This window comes from Anomaloglossus baeobatrachus, chromosome 9 (genome assembly GCF_048569485.1).
Source record: "Anomaloglossus baeobatrachus isolate aAnoBae1 chromosome 9, aAnoBae1.hap1, whole genome shotgun sequence".
Classification (NCBI taxonomy): Eukaryota; Metazoa; Chordata; class Amphibia; order Anura; family Aromobatidae; genus Anomaloglossus; species Anomaloglossus baeobatrachus.
The window spans coordinates 194730797-194758427 of NC_134361.1; the positions used below are offsets into that span (position 1 = coordinate 194730797).

At 40.1% G+C, this 27631-nt stretch overlaps 1 protein-coding gene across 6 annotated transcripts in view; it reads right to left on the minus strand.

Moving 5' to 3' along the window:
* Nucleotides 1–667: 667 nt before the first annotated feature.
* Nucleotides 668–27631, minus strand: part of L1CAM (L1 cell adhesion molecule) — a 252656-nt gene continuing 225692 nt past the window's right edge. For 3 of the 6 annotated variants that reach the window (XM_075324176.1, XM_075324173.1, XM_075324172.1), the window contains 5 exons: nt 26061–26189; nt 22908–22980; nt 14844–14855; nt 10280–10300; nt 668–5116 (listed from right to left, as the gene is read on the minus strand). In XM_075324176.1, the coding sequence (XP_075180291.1) occupies nt 4885–5116; nt 10280–10300; nt 14844–14855; nt 22908–22980; nt 26061–26189 (467 nt within the window). In that variant the 3' untranslated portion in view covers nt 668–4884. The remainder of the gene's footprint in view (nt 5117–10279; nt 10301–14843; nt 14856–22907; nt 22981–26060; nt 26190–27631) is intronic. The other 3 variants (XM_075324175.1, XM_075324174.1, XM_075324177.1) reach the window with 2 other exon arrangements.

Below are 27631 nucleotides of genomic sequence, written 5' to 3' on the forward strand. Positions count from 1 at the left end.
AGAGAGCAGGGAGCCGCGCACACTGCTTAGCGCTGGCTCCTTGCTCTCCTAGCTGCTGTACACATCGGGTTAATTAACCCGATGTGTACAGCAGCTACATGTGCAGAGAGCCGGAGCCGGCAGCACAGGCAGCGTGAGAGCTGCGGAGGCTGGTAACTAAGGTAAATATCGGGTAACCACCTTGGTTACCCGATGTTTATCTTGGTTACAAGCTTACCTCAGCTGCCAGACGCCGGCTCCTGCTCCCTGCTCGCTTCATTTGTCGCTCTCTCGCTGTCACACACAGCGATCTGTGTGTCACAGTGGGAGAGCGCCTTTGAAGAAAACGAACCAGGGCTGTGTGTAACGAGCAGCGATCTCGCAGCAGGGGCCAGATCGCTGCTCAGTGTCACACACAGCGAGATCGCTAATGAGGTCACTGCTGCGTCACAAAAAGCGTGACTCAGCAGCGATCTCGGCAGCGACCTCGCTGTGTGTGAAGCACCCCTAAGAGCAGAATGTGGCTTTCAAGGTCAGAAAGGTTGGGCACCACTGGCTTAGGGTATGTAGATACAAGGCGAGGGCAGCACTTTGACCCAAAATACAGTAGATGGGTTTTTCTACACCCAAGGACATAAGATTCAATGTAATAACTGGACACAATACTCACAATAAAAGACCACACACATTTGTATCATGATATAGTTTGTATTTTTCTTTAACAATACCAAGCTATAGACAGGGACTTACAGAGGCCTATACACTACTGGCAGATACAAACTTCAGAAACACTATTTACATTCAAAAAGGTACATCGCGCACCTGCCCCCCCGGTGCATCTTGATTTCCCTTTAACCCCTTCACTTCCAGGGGTGCCTGCAGCCTCCACCCCTGACCGCAAAAGTGTTAATTCTCGTCATTCAGAGCTGGAGGATAAACACCAAGTGTGAGCATTTACGCGTCCTGTCCAATGCCAGGAAAAATCACTCCGTGGTGTGGCGGTTCCCTCTAAGCTGAATTAATAAACCAAATAGTTGGATATGAAGTGGCAGTCATGCTGTTCACCTTCCATAGTGCATGGGTTAGAAGGACCTGGGACAACCGATGGTCCAAGATGGCATCATCAGCCAGTTGCCTTTGGGTAACCACTGGCCAGCTGATAGAACAATAGTACCACCATGTATAACATGTAAGAAATGGCAGTGGTATTTGCTTGGATGGACGGTCTTCTACCCTCTTGTATGTCATTAGCATAATTCTCAGCTTAAGCCCTATACAAACATTATACTATACATGGACATGACCTCAAATGAGGTTTTACCTGTTCATCAGACATACCTCCAAATTCCTCTATTTGTCGTAATGGCGTTATATATAATTACAAGGAAATAATCGTGTGCTGTGCTACAAAGAACATCGGCAAATTGATATATTGGTGGAATACACTAAAGTAAAAAAAAAGATAAGATAAACAGCTGCATGTGTTGAGATGGTGAATGATGGAGAAAAGTCATGATTTGGTCAGTCATTTGTTATCATTATGGGAAGTTACCGAGGTCTATGCCATATCCACAGACTATAGAGTGATAGGTGAAGGCTCCAGCTCAACGGCCCACACCTAGATGAGAAAAAAAGGGCTGCTCACATGTACATGTCCCTAAATCATCACAGGAACTGAAGACAAGACATATTAATATGGTATAATGGGTTATTTGTAAAACCAGCCCAAGATATTGACCTTAAGGGCAAGTGATTGGTTCCGAAGTCAGCACCCAATAGCGCTGACTTCTCGTTGATCTTTGAGAATCATTATAGTCAAAGAACCTGGACCTAAGTCAGTACCAAATGGTGTTTACTTCTCCTTGATCTTTGAGGACCATTGGATTCAAAGAACATGGACCTAAGCCAGCACCCCATGACGTTGACTTCTCCTTAATCTTTGAGGACCATTGCAGTCAAAGAACCTGGACCTAGGTCAGCACCAAATGGCGTTGACTTCTCCTTGATCTTTGAGGATCACTGTAGTCAAAGAACCTGGAACCAAGTCAACACTCAATAGCGTTGACTTCTGCTTGATCTTTGGGGACCATTGTGATCAAAGAAACTGGACCTACAAGAGCATCTAATGGTGCTTGATGAAAAGCCTTCTCTACCCAGCCATTCATGACCATGCTTTATGGCTATTGAGCTAGTTAGGATGTCTTAGTGAATATTTCCAAAAATAGTTTATCTAATTCCTAAGAATTAAAGAGTGGCCCTTTATTTATGTGAACCAACCAATAAGAAATAGACCCTAATGATAAGTGATTGGCTTCGAATAGCGTTGACTTCTGTTTGATTTTTGAGGACCATTATGGTCAAAGAACCTGGACCTTCAAGAATATCTAATGGTACTTGATGAAAACCTTCTCTACCCAACCAATAATAACCATATTTTACAGCCACTAATAAGCCGAGGAGCTAGTTTAGATATTTTGAAAAATATGTCTACCAATAGTTTGACCATGATGAGCTAGTTTAGATGCTTTGAAAAATATGTCTACCTATAGTTTGACCATGATGAGCTAGTTTAGATATTTTGAAAAATATGTCTACCAATAGTTTTGCCATCTGCTAAGATCTAAAGGGTGACCCCTCACTGAGGTTACCTTATATTGGGAATCTATAGGTACCAGCATATTACCAAAGGTGTCTATCAGGGCAGTTGTGATGGGTAGGTCATAAGCAGCTTGATTGAGGTCCATCATGGAACTCATGACTGTTTAAAGACAACATCGGAAAGTTCTCATAATGAAACACATATGACCATATTTTTCCTGGCACTGTAGGTTGGTATATTCTTCTCCTTCACATATCCTCTCTCTCCTGGTCATCACTCGAAAAAAAAATTAACATCTACAGTTAGATGTGATAACAGACAGGGGTGGTGGTTACTCAGCGGAAACTAATGATACCTTTATATATACACAGCACTTCTGTCTGGAAATGTTTCTACTAAGGTCTCCAGGCAGCCACCTCTTGGGTGGAAACACTGCTGCATTTTCCTGCAAAAAACATGGGGACGATGGGTGGTAATAATAGTCACAGGGCGGACTCTGAGGCACAAGGAGATAAGGTGGTTGGGATGGATCCCCCCAAGTAAGCACCTTAGCCATAATGCTGCACCTGCCCCTGAGAAAAAGACACTGGGATACAAGAAAATTTGTTCTCCTTTGGTCCTGACATCCTAAAGGCTAGCCTGCCTGCTTATCAGTTCTGCACTGAGCATGCAATAAACCCTGTAATAAATAGCAGACCCCTTAATTTCAAGAAGGCCTTGCAACCATAGAGGGGTCCAATCGATTTGCCTTCGTTACTCCTGAGATGCACGCCGTGCAGAACAGAGTGCACGGAGGTTGCTGAGTAAAGCTTATGTAATAGCATGGTGCATATAGTACTTCTCCAAATATTAGTCAATAGACCCCCAAATTGCATGAAGACGGAAACTGCATGGTTGCCATTGGCTTCTTCATGGTTGCCATTGGCATCTTCATGGTTGCCATTGGCTTCTTCATGGTTGCCATTAGCTTCTTCATAGTTGTCATTGGCTTTTTCATGCTTGCCATTGACTTCTTCATGGTTGGCATTACCTTCTTCATGGTTGCCATTAGCTTCTTCATGGTTGTCAGTGGCTTCTTTATGGTTGCCATTGGCTTCTTCATGGTTGTCATTGGCTTCTTCATGATTGCCATTGGCTTCTTCATGATTGCCATTGGCTTCTTCGGGGTTGTCATTGGCTTCTTCATGGTTGCCACTGGCTTCTTCGTGGTTGTCACTGGCTTCTTCATGGTTGCCATTGGCTTCTTCAAGATCCTACTATATGCCACACTGCATTAAATAAGCCTATCTTGTATAAAAAATTGCTACTTACCATGGCAAATCCAATAACCTACTGGAATATCATTGGCTTTTGCCGAAAGAGAGACCATGAGAATATCAAACGCACCGTTGGTGCAAATGTCTGACCGGTAAATGCCCCCTCTCTTCCAGACTAGAAGCCGTGAACTAAAGAGCATAAAAAAATAATACTTTTTTCATTACTTTCTTCTTCAAGGGAGAACTCAATGTGATTACAAGGGGAGGAACTAAGGTGATCGCCCCCCGAAATCTGGCTTGTTGATTGACGGATGGAATGACAAAGGTATATGACGGTGACAAGACACACAGAAGATTTTGCCATGTTGGGAAAAGCACACATATGCATACATTGTTCAGATTTCATGTATATTTTTTTATCTCTATTTTTTTTATGTTTTTTTTTATTTTTTTGGCAAGCTGCGCTCAGATAATAAAGACCCACAGAGTTGCTGGATCCTTTGTGAATTTCAAAACACACTGAAAAGAGACCATTACAAAGAAAAGACACCATAGAAAAGTAACACAGTTCTCGTGTGAATGCGAAACTTGGCGTGAAAGAGAGAAATGCATTTTTTTTTTTACTTTTTTTTCGTCCTTTGGTTTTTCATTTTTTTTTATTTGTTCACATTTATCGATGAGTGTCCGTCTCCTTTATCCTTTTAATTTTTTTTTTTGTTTTTTTTTCACCTATTTTTTTTTTTTGTTCATTTTTTATTAAATAAAATGAGAACACTGGTACCCATCCTTTGCAGAATCTGTTGGCACCTATACATTTGGAGTTGCAGTCCAAAAAAATAGTACAGCAGTTCAAATCCGTTTGGTGCAAGAGAGACTCACCACATAATATACGACTCGCTACTCCAGCACCAAAACGGTTAATAGATTTGCAAGCGGAAAATAAATTCTCCAGATCCATCCAGTTCTTCCCACTGTCCCCCCCTTAGTGTTCTTTCTTGATGTCCCCTAAAACCTTCCTCCATCAAAAAATGTGTGTTTTTTCTTCTTTTTTTACTCGATGGCGACGTTGGCGTTAACCGGGGAGGTTGCCCCAGAGCTGTCATTACCCCCGGGAGCCTCCTTTTCCTTTTTGCCACTGTATTGGCCAATGAAGGAACCATCCTCATTGAACTGGACATCCACGCTTCCGCCATAGTCAGCCAAGCTGTCGTCACTTCCTAGGGGCTTGACGTCTCCATTGAGGGAAGGTTGGCTGCTGGTGAAGGGCTTCTCGTCATTATCGCTGGATAAAAAAAACGAAAGGCAAAAGTGGTTAGCATGGTCACATCATGTCTTCTAGAGTTAGGACATATCCTACTGCAACTTTACGTAAATACACTTCTATCTTTCAGCCTTCATTCTGTGGGTGGTCATGAAATAAACTGATGCCTTGGTTCAGAACCTCCCATCTGCCCCATTGGAAGCGGTTTTCTATTTTTTGGGGGGATAATTAAGCAATGTGCCTGGATAGTATATAAACACGTCTGAAGGAAGATCGATAGAAAGTCTGAAATAAAGCAGGTGAAATAAGTATTGAACACGTCACCATTGCTAAAGAGGCTATTGACATGAATTTCTCACCAGATGTCTTTAACAACCCATTGAATACACACAAGCAAAGACATCAAACCATAAATGTCCATAAATTATGTATAATAATGAGAAATGACGCATGAAATATTTTTTATACCAAAGCTTTCGGTGGTAATAAAGCATCAAGATGCCTCCTGTATGGAGAAACTAATTGCCTGCATTGCTCAGGTGTGATTTTGGCCATTCTTCTACACAAACACTCTTCAAATCGTGAAGATCCCGTGGGCTGCTTCTTTGAAATCTGAGCTTTAGTTCCTTCCATACATATTCTATTGGATTTAGGCCATTCTAGCAACTTTATTTTCTTTCTCTGAAACCAATTGGTAGTTTCCTTGGCTGTGTGATTGGGATCATTATCTTGGTGAAATGTCCACCTTCATTTCATCTTCATCAACTTGGTAGATGGCAGCAGATTTTTATTGAGATTGTCTCGGTACATTTGTCCATTCTTCCTTCCTTCGGTTATATAAAGTTTGCCAGTGCCGAATGCAGAAAAACAGTCCCACAATAGACATCATTGCTGGTATGGTGTTTTTGGGTTGACATGCAGTGCCTTGTGGCCTACAAACATGGTGTAAGTTATGGCTTCCAAAGAGGTCAATTTTGGTCTCCTCTGACTAGACTATAGTCTCCCATTATTTCACAGACTTGTCTAAATATTGTTGAGCAAACTTTAAAAGCACGTGAACCTGCTTTTTGTTCAGCAATGGAGTCTTGCGAGGAAGGCGTGCATACAGGCCATGGAAGGTAAGTGCATTACTTATTGGGGGGGGGGGTTAAGAAAAAAAAACAATTGTACCTGCTGATTACAGGTCTTTCTGAAGCTCTCCAAAGGTGGTTATTGGCTCTTGGACAATTATATTATATCTTACTCTCTTTTGTCTGAAAAATTGCAGGGAGCACCTGTTGATGACTGGTTTATTGTGAAGTGATGTTCTTTCCCCTTCCGGATTATGGCCCAACAGTGCTCACTGGAACCTTCAGTAGCTTATAAAATCTTCTGTAACCAATATCATCAGTAAGTTAGGAACAATAATGTTGCAAAGATCTCGAGACAGCTCACTGGTTTTACCCATCTTGGGATGTTTCTTGTGTAACACTTTGGTAATGAGACACCTTCTTATAGGTCATCAGTTGAACAATCTGATATTATTTTTAACAGGATTGCTTTCTAACTACTGATAAATTTCAGCTGGTGTCATTACTTTCCATTGCTTTTTGAACCTTTCTTCATGTATTCAATACTTTTTCACTGTGTCATTTTGCATTATTACACAACTTAGTTTATGGACATCTATGGTTAGATTTCTTTGCCTGTGGGGATTAAATGGGTTTATTACTGACATTAGGTGAGAAATTAATGTCAACAGCACCTTTAGAAATGTTTGCTTAGAAAATTGGGGACGTGTGCAATACTTATCTCACGCTCTGTATGGTTTCATGGGAGGATTGTAAAGGAAGAAAGGAAAACACAGAAGTTAACCAAGACATGAAACTTAAAGCAAAATTTTCAGAAAAAAAAATAATTGGGGACAGTAATGGGCACGTCCTTCACTCCATAAAACACTACTCTTTAGAAAGTATGGTTAACCTGACAGTGATAAGTCTACTGCTTTACCTGCTTCCTTGGACTTCGAATAGATTATGCTCATATAAGTTAATGGAGTCATCCAGAATTAGAAAAACATGGCTGCTTTATTTCAAAAAACAGAATTTACACATTGTGAGAGCTATGGCAGCTCATCTGAATAGGGCCAAGCTATACCCAAGCTGGAGAAATGTCTAGTACAGAAAGAAAGTATCCATGTTTTTCTAATTCTGGAGAACCCATTCAGGTCTGAAGAAAGCTCTTTTAGGACTGGCTAACACTACAATACCTCTATCCACTTAGGGGAAGGGAACTTATTACCATTCTGAAATCAGCCCACATACTTTCCACGATTTTTAGATCCATTGCCCACACTCTAAAGATATATCGAATGTGGAAACTGAATTCTCTAATCAGGTTTTACCACTGTTTGAAATATGGTTTCCAGCTGGGTTCTCTCTTTCCAATGGTTCCGCAACGGTTGCATTGGTTACTTCTATGGTACATAAGCCCTTAAGGACATTAACTCAAAGCTGAATGAACTAGATGGGTCTAGCTAACCATGCAGTTTGACTGAGGACTCCCAAGTCTCTACCAACATCATGAGGGTCAAGCATTTTGAACCCAACATCTTAAGGGTCAAGCACTTTGAACTTAGATACTGAGATAAGTCATATAAAGTAGATATTGATTCAAAACCATATAGTCTTTTTTTAAAAATAAGTAGTGAAGACTATATGGTTTTGAATCAAGCACTTTGAACTTCCAATCTTTTTGCCTAAGCAAGCATTCATGTGTATGCGGGTTTTGGGGATTTCCAAAGAGTGGGGCAAGGGGACACTACACGACACAAGAAACCTATGACTTCCCGTGCATCAAGGGTAGAGGCATCATGCCGTAACTAACCACCATCAGATCAACCATGCCATAACTAACCACCATCGGATTAACCCTGCCATAACTAATCACCATCAGATTAACCATGCCATAACTAATCACCATCAGCTTAACCATTTTTAACAGCTAATATGAAAGGAAAGGAGAATAGTTTGCAAATTGTTGCCTAGATTAACCTTCATCATGTATTTTATAATTGAACATCCCCATTCAATATGATTTATGAGAGGGGTGGACACGGCCAAAACTCAGGGAAACACTCAATGCTTACTGGTCAATGGTCCAAATCAGAAAATGGAAAGAAAAGAAGTGTAAGAATAAGACACAAAAGGAGAAATCTACTATGTACAAGATGCAGAGGGATGTAAGCATCGCATGGGTCACAAGCCAATAGCTTATAAATGTATGCAGGGACTTATTAATGAAAGCAATACTCTATAATATTGAACCATGCATGGAGAGATCACATAAAAGATGGTGACATTGTATCCGATAGTATTCTATGAAGCTTTAAATATTTTTGTAAAAGAGTAGTTTGCTAACAAATTATCCTTCATCCATTCCGTAAAAAAAGTGATTATACATTTTGCATGTAGAGTCACTTTCCCTCCAGCTGCCTCCTCCTCCAGTGCCGGCATTCCCATCCTCTTTAATCCAATTTGGCTGATGCACTGGCATGGGGAGAGTCACTGCCTTTCGTTTTCTAAAGGATAGACACATATTGATGGGGTTTGGTCCGTCTCTCATCACACAAAAGTGTCACAAGTGGGTGACACAGTTCTGTGGTGTCCGACTGTAGAAGGTTGCAGCATTTGGCTACACAAGCTGCTCCCTAACTTTCCCTTTTTCCCTGCTTGGGGTTTATCCCTTTCTCTTTAAAACCCTGCAGAAATCCTAACTTTTCAGCTGTTAATCATCAGCACTTCCCTTTGTGTCGTTAAATATTGTCATCTCCCCTTGTTTTTTGATGGTGATAGGTTTAAAAACCCTTTACAGGTCTTGAGTACAAGCAGTCAGCTTGTATTCATCTGGAGAAACTGTGTTGTTGCAGTTCCTCTCCCTGAGTTATATGGAGATAATTATTCATATACTTTCCTCTGTGTGTATTCCTTGTGTGTTTTTTAGTACTTAATGGGGTTGACTAAGTGCTCATCTCATCTGTTCCCTACCTAGGACCCAGTTCAGGGCTAGCCAGGGTTAGGTATCCTGCTCTGCGCATAGATGCAGACCCTGTCTAGGGTGGTGAGGGAAGCCAAGGGCCAGCAGTAGGTTTAGTCAGGGGTCACCATCTCTTGACTAAGTGTTCATCCCATCTGTTCCCTACCTAGGACCCAGCTCAGGGCTAGCCAGGGCTTGGCGCATAGGTGCAGACCCTATCTAGGTTGCTGATTAAGCCAGGGGCCATCTCCCCCTTCCATAGACACAGGGTTTCCCTTCCCTTTCGCCATTCACTTGGTACTTCCCCATACCTAGCGTGACAGAAAAACAGGTGACACAGGTTATAGACTTAGCAATGCTCTTCTTATTCCATTATGCCAGCCATGTTGAATTGCAGAGGATGGAAATGCCGAAATCTGAGAAGAGGAGTAGAGTTGACCAGGGAAAGTAACTGTACAGGAAAAATATATAGTCAACTTTAGAGCTAGGGTAGAGTTTCATTTTAATGGGCTGTCAACGAAGAAGGTTGTTGGTGCCTCTCACACGATATATGTCCCAAATTATTATCTTCAAGGAACATTAACCTATATTTTTAGGTCTGTAATTCTTGAAGATATGTATTTAGACAGTGAGTGACTTTTCTAGCTTTCCGACTTATCTTCAAGACTATGGGCAAAGCCATGGACCTCCAAGAGTGGTAGGTTCTGTAGAAGCTTCCATGGCATGTCTCTTTACAGCCCTCTAATGCTTCTAGAGGAGAATACCTGTATTATAGGACATGTTTTGGATAGGTCCATCAATTAAAACTCACAGTTTCTCTAAAGTAACCCTTAATTTTAGCTTCACATAGAATAGTATTGGTGTAACATACTCCTTAAGATGAAAAGTCAACCAAGTGAAGACAATGAGACATGATTGGAACTCTCCCTCTTTTCCCTTGATTTCATAGTTTCCTAGTGTTTAAGGTTGAAGGTAGATTTAAGTCCATCGAGTTCAACCCACAGTCAATTAGAGAAGATTTCTAACATTCTGCATGAAAAACAATCATCATTTTCTTAACGTCTCTAAAGATCTCCATCCAAATGACCAAGTAGGAATGGGAGAAGCAGGATTTGGCATTTGGGCACATGCAGAGGGTGCAACAGAGTGTTACCGGTGCATGTGTTTTACCTATTTCTAAAGAAGGTACTGCTGTTAGAGGAGACAAATGACAGAATGACAGTCACGAGACAATCACAATCACAGACATTAGAGTTTTTGAAAAAGATAGCATGTGAGCATGCAAAGACAATACGTTGTGGTGGCTGAATGTAGACATGTTCAGTGGGTATTCTTTATATGATATAATTTATGATCTTACACAAAGAAGAAGGCTATCTTTTAGGAAATTAGGAGTCTTGTATGGAGTAAGGAGGTCACTAGGAGTTGTGGGATGTGTTATGGCAGCTGGTCTCTACTGCAGTAGGTAACATTGACCTACACTGTCCGAATTGATTGTACAATGATTCAAAAGGACCCCAGCTTCACAAACTTGTGCTCTCCTTATGGCAGCTGCTCTCTACTGCAGTAGGTAACATTGACTTACAATGTCCAAATGGATTTTTCAATGATTCAAAAGAACCTCAGCTTCACAAACTTGTACTCTCCTTAAGGCGACCAGTCTCTACTGCAGTAGGTAACATTGACCTGCACTGTCCAAATGGATTGTACAATGATTTAACACTAGAACTACTGAGGTAGTAATTTTGACTACTTTGCACCATGTATTTCTATATAGGTGTCACGAGTCCAGTAGTTCTAGTGTTAAAAGAACTCCAGCTTCACAAACTTGTGCTCTCTTTATGGCGGGTGGTCTCTACTGCAGTAGGTAACATTGACCTGCACTGTCGAAATTGATTGTACAATGATTCAAAAGGACCCCAGCTTCAAAAACTTGTGCTCTCCTTATGGCGGCCGGTCTCTACTGCAGTAGGTAACATTGACTTACACTGTCCAAGTAGATTGTACAATGATTCAAAAGAACCCCAGCTTCACAAACTTGTGCTCTCCTTATGGTGACTGGTCTCTATTGCAGTAGGTAACATTGACTTACACTGTCCAAGTAGATTGTGCAATGATTCAAAAGAACCTCAGCTTCACAAACTTGTGCTCTCCTTAAGGCGACCAGTCTCTACTGCAGTAAGTAACATTGACTTACACTGTCCAACTAGTTTGTACAATGATTCAAAAGAACCCCAGCTTCACAAACTTGTACTCTCCTTATGGCGGCCGGTCTCTACTGCAGTAGGTAACATTGACTTACAATGTCCAAACAAATTGTACAATGATTCAAAAGAACCCCAGCTTCACAAACTTGTGCTCTCTTTATGGTGACCGGTCTCTACTGCAGTAGGTAACATTGACTTACAATGTCCAAACAAATTGTACAATGATTCAAAAGAACCCCAGCTTCACAAACTTGTACTCTCCTTATGGCGGCCGGTCTCTACTGCAGTAGGTAACATTGACTTACAATGTTCAAATAAATTGTACAATGATTCAAAAGAACCCCAGCTTCACACACTTGTGCTCTCCTTATGGCAGCTGGTCTCTACTGCAGTAGGTAACATTGACTTACAATGTCCAAACAAATTGTACAATGATTCAAAAGAACCCCAGCTTCACAAACTTGTACTCTCCTTATGGCGGCCGGTCTCTACTGCAGTAGGTAACATTGACTTACAATGTTCAAATAAATTGTACAATGATTCAAAAGGACCCCAGCTTCACAAACTTGTACTCTCCTTATGGCGGCCAGTGTCTACTGCAGTAGGTAACATTGACTTACACTGTCCAAAAAGATTGTACAATGATTCAAAAGAACTACAGCTTCACAAACTTGTGCTCTCCTTTATTTTAAATTTTTTTCCAAAAACAGTATTGCCCAAATTTCACTAGTTAATTATCCACGCGTTTCGGATGTTGCAGCACCCTTAATTCTAAAACTTTCTCTTGGTGATACTAACGATGAGCTGGACTTCTCCTATTTCAAATGACTAGTGCCCAAGCTTAAGAAATTCCTAAAATACATTACATTATCCAGTCCCCTTAGTTTAGACACACACTGTCCAATTGGGAATGCCATGTTTCCGTAGAGGAAAGAGTTTCTGAAAAAATGCAGATTATTCCTTAGGGAGTTAATAGGGTTGGAACATGGATTTGGTAATTTTTGGGGGGGGGGGTGACCATGAAACCCTAGTTTTATGAAACGCACATCTGTGAAGTGAGAATTTTACAATAGGCATGCATATAATAGGTATATATAGATCTAGAAGACAAGGAAATAACTATGACCCACATCACACACGGCTATAACACACATGTACACTATAGATCCATACGTCGTATTTGCAAATGGCGACTTTTTATGAAGTCAGGTTGGATGCATTTTTTGTGATTTCAGCCTCGCTGTACACATTAATATTCCTTGTCATCCATTTAACAGTCTGTGAACTGCAATGAAGTGATACACAGAGATAAGCCATGTCTACATATGGCACGCTGCTCTCCATACTGAAGTATATGGCAAGTTCCCGTAGTGCTAGGGATGTGTGGGCGACACTGCCGGACTCACAGCGTCTTGTCATTGCTTTGGATCGTACTATGGATCTGAGGTTGAAAACTAGTGTGGGCTCATAATAGACCATAGTTATAAGATATTGCCAGGTTTACTCTTTGCCCACGCTAGTTTTTAAGACTTTCATAGCATTCACATATAATTTCCCCTGTAACTTGGCATGGCTTGGTTACAGAAAAGTAATGAGGTCTATGGATGGAGTTTTTCTTTGGCATTGCCATTCATTATTATGGACCGGATACTGTGTGGTACGGGGAATCCCTATAGGTTCAAATTAATGGTATACCGCTATATGGTGCTTTGGAAGGGGTCATAATTAAACCTAGAAGCATTGTCCACAGAAATGTCTCTGTTTACATACCAACATTTCTTTTAGTAAAATACAGATGTTTAAAGGGGTTTTCCAATTTTGAGAAAAACCTTGTCCCTGGCTACAGTCCTTTACTCATCCTTCTCTGGTCTCTGCTGCTGCTTTCAATCAATGAGCTCAGAAACTCTGCGTTGCTTCTGCCATTAACCGAGGCAAGTCACTCAGCCTACTGATTGGCTGCAGCGCTGTCAATGTGATGTCAGCACTGCCAAGAAATACTGACAACGGGAGCAGTGGTGAATACTTGAGAGAATGAGTAGAGCTCAGTTTATTTATTTTTTTACAAAACCAGAGAATCCCTTTAAATCCATTGGAAGGCCCCAAACTGGGTGAGTGTACCTTTTTTCGAATGTGGCAGTGTAAGGAGACTTATAGGCCATGACATGCTCCTCTAAGAAATTAATTTGCAAATTGCCTCTTAAGAGAGGAAGAGGACATGAACTCTAGTGCCACCTAGAAGTAGCAATCTTAAAAGTCAATATCGACCATTTAACGAGCCTTCTCTCATGACTTAGGATAAAAACCAAAAGAGAAACTCTTTTTGCAGATACATGTTTTGGGGTGTTGCCCCCTCCTGAGTGTAAGGCACAAGATCTAATTTGGCTGTATGAGAGGTCTCTGATTGTATTATAAGGGGTAAGTCTCTCCCTGTGGATAGTGACATGCCAGTGTAAGGAGACTTATAGGCCATTCAATTGTCTGGGAATTTAAAAATTCAAATTGCCTCTTCAGAGAGGAAGACTATATGAACTCTAGTGTTGACCTTTCTCATTATAAAGTGCGAGATCTAATTTGGCTAGGTTCGAGTCTTCTGACTGGTGCATAAGGGGTAAAATCTCTCCTTGTGGAGAGTAACATTAAGGTGTAAGGAGACTTATAGGCCACGCAATGCTCCTATGGGAATTTAAATATTTAAATTGCCACTTCAGAGAGGAAGAGGACATGAACTCTAGTGTTGACCTTCCTCATTGTAAAGTGCGAGATCTAATTTGGCTAGGTTCGAGTCTTCTGACTCCTGCATAAGGGGTAAAATCTCTCCTTGTGGAGAGTGACATGCCAGTGTAAGGAGACTTATAGGCCATGCAATGATCCTCTTGTAATTTAAAAATCTTTTCAGAGAGGAAGAGGACATGAACTTTAGTTCCAGCTATTGGAAGCATCAGTCTTAAAAGTCAATATTGTCCCTTTAACGAGCCTTGCCATATGACTTAGGATAAAAGCCAATATAGAAACTCTATTTGCAGACACATGTTTCGTGGTGTTTGCCCTTCCTCAGTACAAAGCATGAGATCTGATTTGGCTGTAGGAGAGGCTTCTGATTGGGAAGTAGGAGGTAAATTCTCTACAGTTTCTGTTTTGGCTTTTATCCTAAGTCCTGTGGCAAGGTTTTGTTAAAGGGCCAGTATTGACTTTTAGTATTGCTACATCCAATAGGTGGATGACATTTATATATGTGAATACTACTTGGATTGTATCTGTTTAATTATTTGCTTTAGACAGATTGAATTTTTTTTTTTAGATCCAGCCACCGTAGTCTTACCAGATATTTACTAGCCAGCCATTTGCTGGTAGAAAATAGAATTTAGGAAAGGCTGGACCCTTGTTGTATACCATTCATGTAGTCAATGACAAATTGATTGGAAAGAACGTGGCACAATAGGGTGTAAAGTTGATTCAATGAACACCCAATGTGCAAAAGCGCATCCCCCATCTGTAAGAAGGAACTTTACCGTGTGAGAGCAGCTTACCTCTCCAGAGATCTGATGGCAGCATGGACAAGAGAGTGAAGAACGAATGCATAAGGTCAGGCATGCCAATCACACATGTGCAAACAGTGGGCAGAAGCCCGGCAGTCACTTCTAAACATTGGATCATGTAATGGCATCTGTCGCTCAAGTGTTTCCAAACCATATAACATTGAAATATTGCTCTGTTCCTGATATTTCCACCCCTTTTTACGATTGTAAGAACACAGGTCAAACACATAGGGCCTTAAAAGGAAACCGTCAGCAAGTATTTGCCTCCTAATTCCAGCGATGTATCGCTTACTGGGCTGCTTGCTGTAGGTTTGCTAAAATCATCATTTTATCAGCAGGAGATTATCACTACAGGACCAGTAAACCATGTAATCTTGCATATATAGGAGCTCTGGTCACTTCTATGGCTTCAATCAAGTACCTTTGACTGAATTTTTGCATATTTAGGAGCTCTGTATAATGCCGCCCCAACACTGATTGGCAGCTTTCTGCCTATGCACTGTGTACACATAGAGCTGCCAATCAGTGGTGTAGGCGGGGTGAGAATGGGTAGATCTGTAGCAAAGAAAACTGTAATTTTATCAAAATTACAACAATCAGCCCAGTAAGTGACACGTCGCTGGAATTAGGGTCTCAGCCCCTACAACTTGCTGATCTCAGATGGGGTAGCAAAAACCTGATGATAGATTCCTTTTAAAAAGGACGTGTTACTTTCCATACATAGGATGTAGGATGTAAAAGCTGTTGTTTTCCTGAATCCGGCGTTGTTTTTCTTTTGTTCCTGCGCCTCTCCGTTCCGGAGATGTGGGCGTCTAATCTTTGTATATAAATGTAGTGTTTTTACCTGCCTGGGCGTGGTCTTCATGAAGACACACCCATAGAGAAGAGCTGATGACCACGCCCAATTTGCATTCAGGGAAAATGGGGACGTATCTCAGGAACGGAGAGGAGCAGGATGAAAAGAAAAACATCGCTCGATTCAGGACAACAGCAGCATTTATGCCATGTACAAAAAATACATATTTATGGCATGTGACAAGTCCCCCTTAAAGGGGTTATTCAAGAAAGAGGGGGACGTATCTTAGGAACGGAGAGGAGCAGGAAGAAAAAAAAAACATTGCTGGATTCAGGGGAACAGCGACATTTATACCATGTAAAAAAAAAACATATTTATGACATGTGACAAGTCCTCCTTAAAGGGGTTGTCAAGGCAATTAAAATTATTTTTGGGAGCTGAATAGGGATGTAACTAGACTTTGGCATCATTACCCCATAGGCATTATTTTAACTTACCCGTAGGGTCTAAAGACTAATGGTTTGGATTTTATAGTATTTATACCACATTTAATGCACAGAAGTATATAAGCAGGTGTTGAGATGAATATATACAAATGAAGCAGAGCTGAATTTGTCATCAAACCATTAGGTGTGACATGATAAATGAAAATGCAGGAGACCATACATAAGACGAGGAACTCTTACAGTGAGTGCCACCCTTAACTCACACAAATATCACTATGGGCTCCAATATGTTAAACTGTGACAATAAAGGTTCCCAAAATTACTTGAAGAATGAATATTCACACATAATACTAATCATATTTGTTCTGTTGGAGTTAAATCAGATTCTAAAATAAAATTCTGAATTTTTTTGGTAAACAGCGCCCCCCTTGCCCACAGGTCGAGACCGGTATTGCAGCTTATTCAAGTGAAACAGCAATAGCAGTCACAGTCCATGAATAAGAATTGATTATAAAATTATGGACACCACTTTTTACTTTAATGCATGTTTTTGGGGGGCTAAAAATCATTTTTTGCAATAGCATCTAATAAAAAATGTGTGACCACTTGGCTTCTACAGCGTTGATGTTCCCTAGTGCGTAGATGGAAATAACATTTGATCTTTGATGTGGTCAGAAATAAGTTTAGAAGAAAGTTCAGCATAACAGATATAAGGGCTACATACCTTACCATCAGAATGAGCTCACTTACTGTTTCAACGTTAACTCACTTTGCAGCCAGCTATGGACAGGTATAAACAGAGGCTGTAAAAGCTGAATGGGTCAAAACCTTTATTGGAACCCAATTGCAAAAATTATTTTTAGTGAATTTAGTAAAAAAAAAAAAAACCACTGAAGATGTCTATTATAGTAGAAGCTGTTCATGGTTCTGAATATTGACTTAAAGGGGTTGTCCACAAATTTTATATCAATGACCTATCCCTACAATATTTTATCAACCTCAGATCGGTGGGTGTGTGACACCGCGCCCCCTCATTGATCAGCTGTTTCCAGTCTCACCAGCAGCTGGAAGTTATCAATGGCGGAACAGAACAGCACAGCTGGACAAATATACAATGGACAAATATACAGCTGCACTCTGAAAGGCTAAGGTATGCAAACATTGAATATAGGAATCTGGGCATGCATTACTGCTAAGGAAATAAATTTAAAATTTAGACACTTAGGCCATAAAAGGGCAGTTTTATGTGAGCCCAGCAGCCAGTGTCAAGGCGTATCTAATTTTGCTGGGTCCCTACATACTAATGCCTCTTCCTGGGCTGAAAAAAATGTACAATTTAATGGGTGGTCAGGAGCCTGCTAATAGCAAATTAAAATCACATCAAGCTGATGGGAAGGAGTGCTCAGTCAAAAGGCATGACCATATAATATAAAATGAGAAAACTGACGACACTTCCTAACAGACAATGTGAACAGGTGCAAACTGAGCATGCAGCATATTCTAACAAATAAACAGCATCACTCTGAAATGCTAAGGTATACAAACATTGAATATAGGAATGTGGACAAAAGTTACTGCTAAGAAAATAAAATAAAAATTGAGACACTTAGGGCATAAAAAGGGCAGTTTTATGTGAGCCCAGCAGCCAGCGTCAAGGCGTTTCTAATTTTGCTGGTTCCCTACCTATTAATGCCTCTCCCTGGGCTGAAAAAGTCTACAATTTAATGGGCAGGCAGGAAGCTGCCAATAGCAAATTAAAATTGCACTAAGCTGATGGGAAGGAGTGCTCAGTCAGAAGGCATGGCCCTATAATCTAAAATAAAAAAACTGACAACACTTCCTAACAGACAAATGTGAACAAGCGCAAACTGAACATGCAACATATTCTAACATATAAACAGCTGTACTCTGAAATGCTAAGACATGCAAACATTAAATAGAAGAATTTGAACACAAGAATAAATTAAAAAATTGAGACACTTAGGGCATAAAAAGACTAGTTTTATGTAAGCCCAGCAGCCAGCGTCAAGGCGTATAATTTATTTCCTTAGCAGTAATGCAAGTCATAAATTCTTATATTCAATGCTTGCATACCTTAGTGCCCCAGAGTGCAGCTGTATATTTGTTAGAGTATATTTCTTGTTCAGTTTACACCTGTTCACACTTGTCTGTTAGGAAGTGCCGTCAGTTTTCTCATTTTAGATTACAGGGTCATTCCTTCTGACTGAGCACTCTTTCCCATCAGCTTAAGGTGATTTTTAATTTTCCATTACCTTGTTCCTGCCCGCCCATGAAATTGTAGGCTGTTCAACCCAGGTAGAAGCATTTAGGTAGGACCCAGCAAAAAGTGATACTCCTTGATGCTGGCTGCTGGGCTCACATAAAACTGACCTTTTTATGCTCTCTCTCATTTTAAAATTTATTTCCTTAGCAGTAATGAATGTCCAAATTCCTTTATTCAAATGTTTGCATGACTCAGCATTTCAGAGTGCAGATATTTATTTGTTAGAATATATTTCTTGTTCAGTTTGCACCTGTTCACACTAGTCTGATAGGAAGTGCCATCAGTTTTCTTATTTTAGATTTCAGCATCATGCCTTCGGATTGAGCAGCACCCATTCCCATCCGCTTAAGGTGATTTTTAATTTTCCATTAGCAGGTTCCTGCCCACCCATAATTGATGGATGTTCAACCCAGGTAGAAGCATTTAGGTAGGACCCCGTAAAAAGAGATACGCCTTGATGCTGGCTGCTGGGCTCACATAAAACTGATCTTTTTTTATGCCATAAGTGTATTAATTTTAAAATGTATTTTCTTAGCAGTAATTGATGTCCAAATTCCTGTATTAATTATTTGCATACCTCAGCATTTCAGAGTGCAGTTGTTTATTTATTAGAATATGTTGCATTTTCAGTTTGCACCTGTTCAGAATTGTCTGTTAGGAAGTGCGGTCAGTTTTTTCCCACCCATCTGATATTAATGACCTATCCTAATTCACATATAAATGTATTACCAAACTGGCCAAGGATCTTCTCCTGACCCCAAATTTTCATCCTCAGATATGTTCATCATGCTGTTGATTTCGAGTCAGGAGACCCGCAACCAATCCATGACCATGACCAATACATGGGAATTCAGCATTCAGCACCATGGAAAGCTCCTAACTCATTTGACTGCTGATTAAAGGATAAAGACATTTTCAAGGAATATTTTTTTTTAACTAAATGCATGTATTTTCATTAAAATTAACTTTTGCAATAGGTTTAATTAAAAATGTTGACAAGGTGAACTTTTACAGCTCTTATGTATCATTGTACATAGCTGGATCCAAAATGAATGCCTAATGTGTCCGTGAAAACCTAATTTAATGTTAAAGGACCCTGCTTTAGAAGGAATCTCCAGATTTTTGTACAGGACATATAATTTGTATTTAAAGGGAATCTGTCAGCAGGTTTTTGCTACCTCATCTGAGAGCAGCATGATGTAGGCAAAGAGATTCTGAATCCAACTAGATGTATCACTTAGATTACTGGGTGCAGCCGTTCTGACACAATCAGAATTTTTAGATTTAGTAATTTAGCAGAGCTGAGCAGAGCTGCCCCCACCCACACTAAGCTCTGTATAGAGCTTGCGTCACAATTTCATTGTGCACAACATTCTGTATTGTTCTGCCATGCTCTCCTGCAGAGCCGGTATATGTTGCCTATGGTGCAGAGCGCTTTGCAGGATGAATGCTCTGCTGGTTGTTTCACAGCACTGGGTTTCACGCTGGTCCTGGGAGGTCTTCTCACAGATGCTTCTCATTCCAGGTGATTGCTCTGCTTCATTAGGGAGCATGTTATCTCAGGACGCTGACAGTCATACATCCTGTTTACAATTGTGCTGTTGGTTCCCGTGGTGCTCAGTGTTTTGGTCTTGATCTCTTAACTCTGGACTGCTGTTTACCCGTCTCTGCCTGTACTCTCCTGTTTCTGTTGTGGTTTCTGGCTTCTGACCTTGGACTTCCATCTTACTGTGTCCTCACCTGCTCCCTGTATTCTGTACATACTCTCCTTGTATCCTGACCCTCGACTTGTATTCTGATCTTGTCTTTGTTTGCCCCGTGTACTGTAGTTACCTCCCGGCTTCTGACCTCGGACTTCCTACTGACCACGTCCTCGCCCGCTCCCTGTATGTACTCTCCTGGAACTCTGACTTTTGGTTTGTATCTTAACCTTGTCTCTGTTTGCCCACGTATACTGTAGTTACCTCCTGGCTTCTGACCTCGAACTTCCTACTGACTGCAACCTTGCCTGCTCCCTGTATTTTGTATGTACTCTCCTGGAACCCTGACCTTCGGTTTGTATCTAGACCTCATCTCTGTCTGCTCCCTTTGTACAGTCGTGCCCTCCTTGTTTATGATCTCGACCTATCTGACTACCTCTCCATTTACTGCATACTAGTAGTGTCTAGCGTAACCTTGTGACAGTTATCACAGATTGTATATTAGCAGTGAGATGTCAATCAGAGGAGGGGGAGTGCTGGACTGTCGTGCACATGACATTGTAGTCAGCAATGATAAGTCCTGCTGCTTAAACAAACATAGCAAATAAACAACAGATTGAATCATAACAAAACCGGCATCCCTGAATTCTATGTTTTAGCCCTTGCAGAATGCAGTTTTCAGATTACATAGCAAAAACCTTCTAACAGATTCCCTTTAAATAGTATTTTTACTATTTGCTGAAACATTAAGATATCATTAATGACAAAATAGTGACTTGTAAACAATTTTGCTTAATTAATGGACTGAGCTATTCGCATTTGCATCCATTTATCATTTGGATAGTGAACTGATTGTTGCTGATTTTAGAATGACCTGGAAACAATTCAGAATTAATCTTCTTCTGTTTCCTCCTTCACTTTTAGTTCCATAAAAAAATTGCCAAATCTAAAGACGCAAATAATATTTGCATAATAATTTACAGCAGATGACAGAAAAGTCTGTTCTTCCTTGTGTAATACAGAAAGCAAAATCTGGTGTCGTTACATCAAAACATTTCTTCCCCTTGACGCGTGTCATAAAAATATATTGTATCCATTGCGTGACAACCCAAATGCTATTTATAAATAACTGTTAAAGATGTAACAAACATTCCAGCCAGCTTTCCATTTACATATATAGTCCATGGTCTTACAGGAAAATGTAAAAAGTGAAGGAAGAGCAGAAATGCAATTTCGACACATAAAATACAGTATTCCTATTATTATTTGGATAGTTGCTATAAATTGATACAAATTGTAATAAAACAAAAAAATACAGGACAGTTATATGATCTTTCTGAAAAAAGATCATCAACGTATCCCCCCCAAAACCTAAAAAGAATCTGATATGTAAGCCTATCATACAGGTAAATAAAGAATCAAACCTATGAAGATGACATTAATTAGGATACCAAAATGAAGGGTCACAGGACTTCATAGAGTGATTAATTCTAAAATATAAATCTAAAGTATCAACAGAGATTGTTATATACTATTGTATAGACCATGTAGATCCTTTATATTCAGCAGAAGACATCTATTGAAATGTCTATATCAGAAGAAGACCATACAAGCAAGTTGATATAAAGGATTACACTGACCTGGGCTAGCAAGTTAATATAAAGGATGACACTGACCTGTGCAAGCAAGTTAATATAAAGGATGACACTGATCTATACAAGTAAGTTAATATAAAGGAAAACAGACCTATGGAAACAAGTTAATATCAAAGATGACACTGATCTATGCAAGCAAGTTAATATAAAGGATGACACTGACCTATGCAAGTAAGTTAATATAAAGGATTACACTGATCTATGCAAGCAAGTGTAATATAAAAGATGACACTGACCTGTGCAAGCAAGATAATATAAAGGATGTCACTGACCTAGGCAAGGAAGTTAATATAAAAGTTTGACACTGACCTATGCAAGCCAGTTAATATAAAGGATGACACTGACCTATGCATGCAAGTTGATGTAAAGGATGACACAGACCTATAGAAGAAAGTTAATATAAAGGATGACACTGACCTATGCATGCGAGTTAATATAAAAGATGACACAGACCTATGGAAGCAAGTTAATATAAAGGATGACACTATCTATGCAAGCAAGTTAATATAAAGGATGACACTGACCTATGCAAGCAAGTTAAAATAAAGAATGACATGGACCTGTAAGTCAGTGTCATCCTTTAAATTAACTTGCTTGCATAGATCAGTGTCATTCTTTATATTAACTTGCTTGCATAGATCAGTGTCATCATTTGTATTAACTTGCTGGCATAGATCAGTGTCATCCTTTATGTTAACTTGCTGGCATAGATCAGTGTCATCCTTTATGTTAACTTACTTGCATAGGTCAGTGTCATCCCTTATATTAACTTGCTTGCATAAATCAGTGTCATCCTTTATGTTAACTTACTTGCATAGGTTAGGGTCATCCTTTATATTAACTTGCTTGTATAAATCAGTGTCATCCTTTATGTTAACTTGCTTGCATAGGTCAGTGTCATCCTTTATGTTAACTTACTTGCAAAGGTCAGTGTCATCCTTTCCTTTATATTAACTTAGTTGCATAGGTCAGTGTCATCCTTTATATTAACTTGCTGGCATAGATCAGTGTCATCCTTTATGTTAACTTACTTGCATAGGTTAGGGTCATCCTTTATATTAACTTGCTTGTATAAATCAGTGTCATTCTTTATGTTAACTTGGTTGCATAGGTCAGTGTCATCCTTTACATTAACCTGCTTGTACTATAATGACCACATAGTTTTTATTTGTACCTGTACTCTCCAAATGTTTCATCTTTCATTGGACGAGCTTCAGAATCCACTTGGGTGTCTTCTTTATCTTTCACTGTACAAAAAAAGTCAAAATATGGAAGGAGCCATAAAAAAAGTTAGAATATGGAACAGAAGATAGGTTCTCTGGTCAGTTCTGGAACTGTTATGATTGTCAACTTTTTTCTACCTTTAGCTTCAACCCTGGTGACTAACTTTCCAAAATACCTGTTGTCCTGCTTCATCCTCCTGGAAGTAGTTTTAGGGCTTGGAATCCAAGTGGAAGTTTCCTCAAAGTTTTTACTTTTTCATAAACATTTCTAAAATCCAAAACCTGACACATTCACAAAAGTGTGAATGCACCCTAAGGGAGACAGTGGAAATTCTGCCTTCTGTGATGTTTACCACAGAGTGTTAATATATAATTAGATAAATCCCCATAAAGAGGTTGTCCCATGAACAAAGTACACTTGAATTAATATATCTTAGAATAATAATAATTTCCAAAATTGAATGTGTTTATATATAATGTTCCTGTGCTGAGATAATCTTATATATGTGTTCTTGCAGTGTACTGTGTAATGGCTGTGTCTGACCGTAGAGGGACATGGTCTGATCATACCACATCTCTTGGGCAGGGGAGGATGCAAAAAGTATAAAGACATTACAGCATCAATGCTGATTCTTTCTGTGAGGTTATTATTGAATGTTCTCAGTGAGAGGAACAAAATTATAATCTTGTGATACCTTTTAATGGCTAACTAAAACTTTCTGTGAGGTAAACCACATTTTTAAACAGGTAGGCAAATGTTTTCCCTCACAAGAACCAGCAGCCACGATCAGGTGCTATAATATCTGTATACTCTCTTTCACTTCCTGTGGTATGATCAGACCATGTTCCTGTACGGTCAGACACGGCCATTACACAGTACATAGCAGGGACACATATATAAGATTACAGTTAGGTCCAGAAATATTTGGACAGTGACACAATTTTCGCGAGTTGGGCTCTGCATGCCACCACATTGGATTTGAAATGAAACCTCTACAACAGAATTCAAGTGCAGATTGTAACATTTAATTTGAAGGTTTGAACAAAAATATCTGATAGAAATTGTAGGAATTGTCACATTTCTTTACAAACACTCCACATTTTAGGAGGTCAAAAGTAATTGGACAAATAAACCAAACCCAAACAAAATATTTTTATTTTCAATATTTTGTTGCGAATCCTTTGGAGGCAATCACTGCCTTAACTCTGGAACCCATGGACATCACCAAACGCTGGGTTTTCTCCTTCTTAATGCTTTTCCAGGCCTTTACAGACGCAGCCTTCAGGTCTTGCTTGTTTGTGGGTCTTTCCGTCTTAAGTCTGGATTTGAGCAAGTGAAATGCATGCTCAATTGGGTTAAGATCTGGTGATTGACTTGGCCATTGCAAAATGTTCCATTTTTTTGCACTCATGAACTCCTGAGTAGCTTTGGCTGTATGCTTGGGGTCATTGTCCATCTGTACTATGAAGCGCCGTCCGATCAACTTTGCGGCATTTGGCTGAATCTGGGCTGAAAGTATATCCCGGTACACTTCAGAATTCATCCGGCTACTCTTGTCTGCTGTTATGTCATCAATAAACACAAGTGACCCAGTGCCATTGAAAGCCATGCATGCCCATGCCATCACGTTGCCTCCACCATGTTTTACAGAGGATGTGGTGTGCCTTGGATCATGTGCCATTCCCTTTCTTTTCCAAACTTTTTTCTTCCCATCATTCTGGTACAGGTTGATCTTTGTCTCATCTGTCCATAGAATACTTTTCCAGAACTGAGCTGGCTTCATGAGGTGTTTTTCAGAAAATTTAACTCTGGCCTGTCTATTTTTGGAATTGATGAATGGTTTGCATCTAGATGTGAACCCTTTGTATTTACTTTCATGGAGTCTTCTCTTTACTGTTGACTTAGAGACAGATACACCTACTTCACTGAGAGTGTTCTGGACTTCAGTTGATGTTGTGAATGGGTTCTTCTTCACCAAAGAAAGTATGCGGCGATCATCCACCACTGTTGTCATCCGTGGATGCCCAGGCCTTTTTGAGTTCCCAAGCTCACCAGTCAATTCCTTTTTTCTCAGAATGTACCCGACTGTTGATTTTGCTACTCCAAGCATGTCTGCTATCTCTCTGATGGATTTTTTCTTTTTTTTCAGCCTCAGGATGTTCTGCTTCACCTCAATTGAGAGTTCCTTAGACCGCATGTTGTCTAGTCACAGCAACAGCTTCCAAATGCAAAACCACACACCTGTAATCAACCCCAGACCTTTTAACTACTTCATTGATTACAGGTTAACGAGGGAGACGCCTTCAGAGTTAATTGCAGCCCTTAGAGTCCCTTGTCCAATTACTTTTGGTCCCTTGAAAAAGAGGAGGCTATGCATTACAGAGCTATGATTCCTAAACCCTTTCTCCGATTTGGATGTGAAAACTCTCATATTGCAGCTGGGAGAGTGCACTTTCAGCCCATATTATATATATAATTGTATTTCTGAACATGTTTTTGTAAACAGCTAAAATAACAAAACTTGTGTCACTGTCCAAATATTTCTGGCCCTGACTGTATATCAGCACAGGAACATTTTTTTAACACATCCAATTGTGAAACTTATTTCTAATCCTAGATCTATTGATTAAAGTGTACTTTGTTCGTGGGGAAAACCCCTTCAAGTAAGTGAAGTGCCCCCGGGAGAGGAGAAGCCTAGATTAAATTATTCAAGCCTTTTCCTCTGACAAGACAAGGCATTGCACCAATTAAGACAAACACCTAGAAGCCTGGTTATTGGAAACTTCTTCCTTGACTGTGGTGTGGCAGAGGGTGGTAACAAGCTTTTTCATTTTGCATCTTTGCCAGTATATATAAATACACCCTAAGGCAAATAAATTGCCTTCAGTAAAAGGAAAGTGTAGCTACAACCCTACAGGCCCTCTCCATTGATAGAATCAAAGAACAGTGCCGTAGAGTAAAAGCTGCAGGGAACTTGTTTGCAGTTGGATACATAGCTCATCCTATTTTCCGTATCAATCCCCTTTGGGGGGAGATAATTTGTTACATCCAGTTCAATGCAAGATTTTTATTTTTTTTTAGCTCTGGACAGCTGATAACTTACCTGAATATTTTCCACCTTTACTACGTTTGATGAAGCACAGGATGAGCAGGATGAGAAGCAGCAGAACAATGGCACTGATCAGGCCAATAAACCAGCCCTGACTCGCAAATCCCTTTTCATCGGGTAGAGCTGTGAAGAAAAGGTAAGAAAAAACATGGGTATTAATTTACTTATCTAGCTATCCATCTATCTATCTACAGTCATATGAAAACGTTTGGGCACCCCTATTAATGTTAACCTTTTTTCTTTATAACAATTTGGCTTTTTGCAGCAGCTATTTCAGTTTCATATATCTAATAACTGATGGACTCAGTAATATTTCTGGATTGAAATGAGGTTTATTGTACTAACAGAAAATGTGCAATCCGCATTTAAACAAAATTTGACTGGTGCAAAAGTATGGGCACCTCAACATAAAAGTGACATTAATATTTTGTAGATCCTCCTTTTGCAAATATAACAGCCTCTAGTCGCTTCCTGTAGCTTCTAATGAGTTCCTGGATCCTGGATGAAGGTATATTTGACCATTCCTGTTTACAAAACAATTCCAGTTCAGTTAAGTTTGATGGTCGCCGAGCATGGACAGCCGCTTCAAATCATCCCACAGATGTTCAATGATATTCAGGTCTGGGGACTGGGATGGCCATTCCAGAACATTGTAATTGTTTCCCTGCATGAATGCCTGAGTAGATTTGGAGCGGTGTTTTGGATCGTTGTCTTGCTGAAATATTCATCCCCTGCGTAGCTTCAACTTCGTCACTGATTCTTGCACATTATTGTCAAGAATCTGCTGATACTGAGTTGAATCCATGCGACCCTCAACTTTAACAAGATTCCCGGTGCCGGCATTGGCCACACAGCCCCAAAGCATGATGGAACCTCCAACAAATGTTACTGTGGGTAGCAAGTGCTTTTCTTGGAATGCCGTATTTTTTGCCTCCATGCATAACGCCTTTTTGTATGACCAAACAACTCAATCTTTGTTTCATCAGTCCACAGGACCTTCTTCCAAAATGTAACTGGCTTGTCCAAATGTGCTTTTGCATACCTCAGGGGACTCTGTTTGTGGCCTGCTTGCAGAAACTGCTTCTTTCGCATCACTCTCCCATACAGCTTCTCTTTGTGCAACGTGCGCTGTATTGTTGACCGATGCACATTGACACCATCTGCAGCAAGATGAAGCTGCAGGTCTTTGGAGGTGGTCTGTGGATTGTCCTTGACTGTTCTCACCATTCTTCTTCTCTGCCTCTCTGATATTTTTCTTGGCCTGCCACTTCTGGGCTTAACAAGAACTGTACCGGTGTTCTTCCATTTCCTTACTATGTTTCTCACAGTGGAAACTGACAGTTTAAATCTCTGAGACAACTTTTTGTATCTTTCCCCTGAACAACTATGTTGAATAATCTTTGTTTTCAGATCATTTGAGAGTTGTTTTGAGGAGCCCATGATGCCACTCTTCATAGGAGATTCAAATAGGAGAACAACTTGCAAGTGGCCACCTTAAATACCTTTTCTCATGATTGGATACACCTGCCTATGAAGTTCAAAGCTCAATGAGGTGACAAAACCAA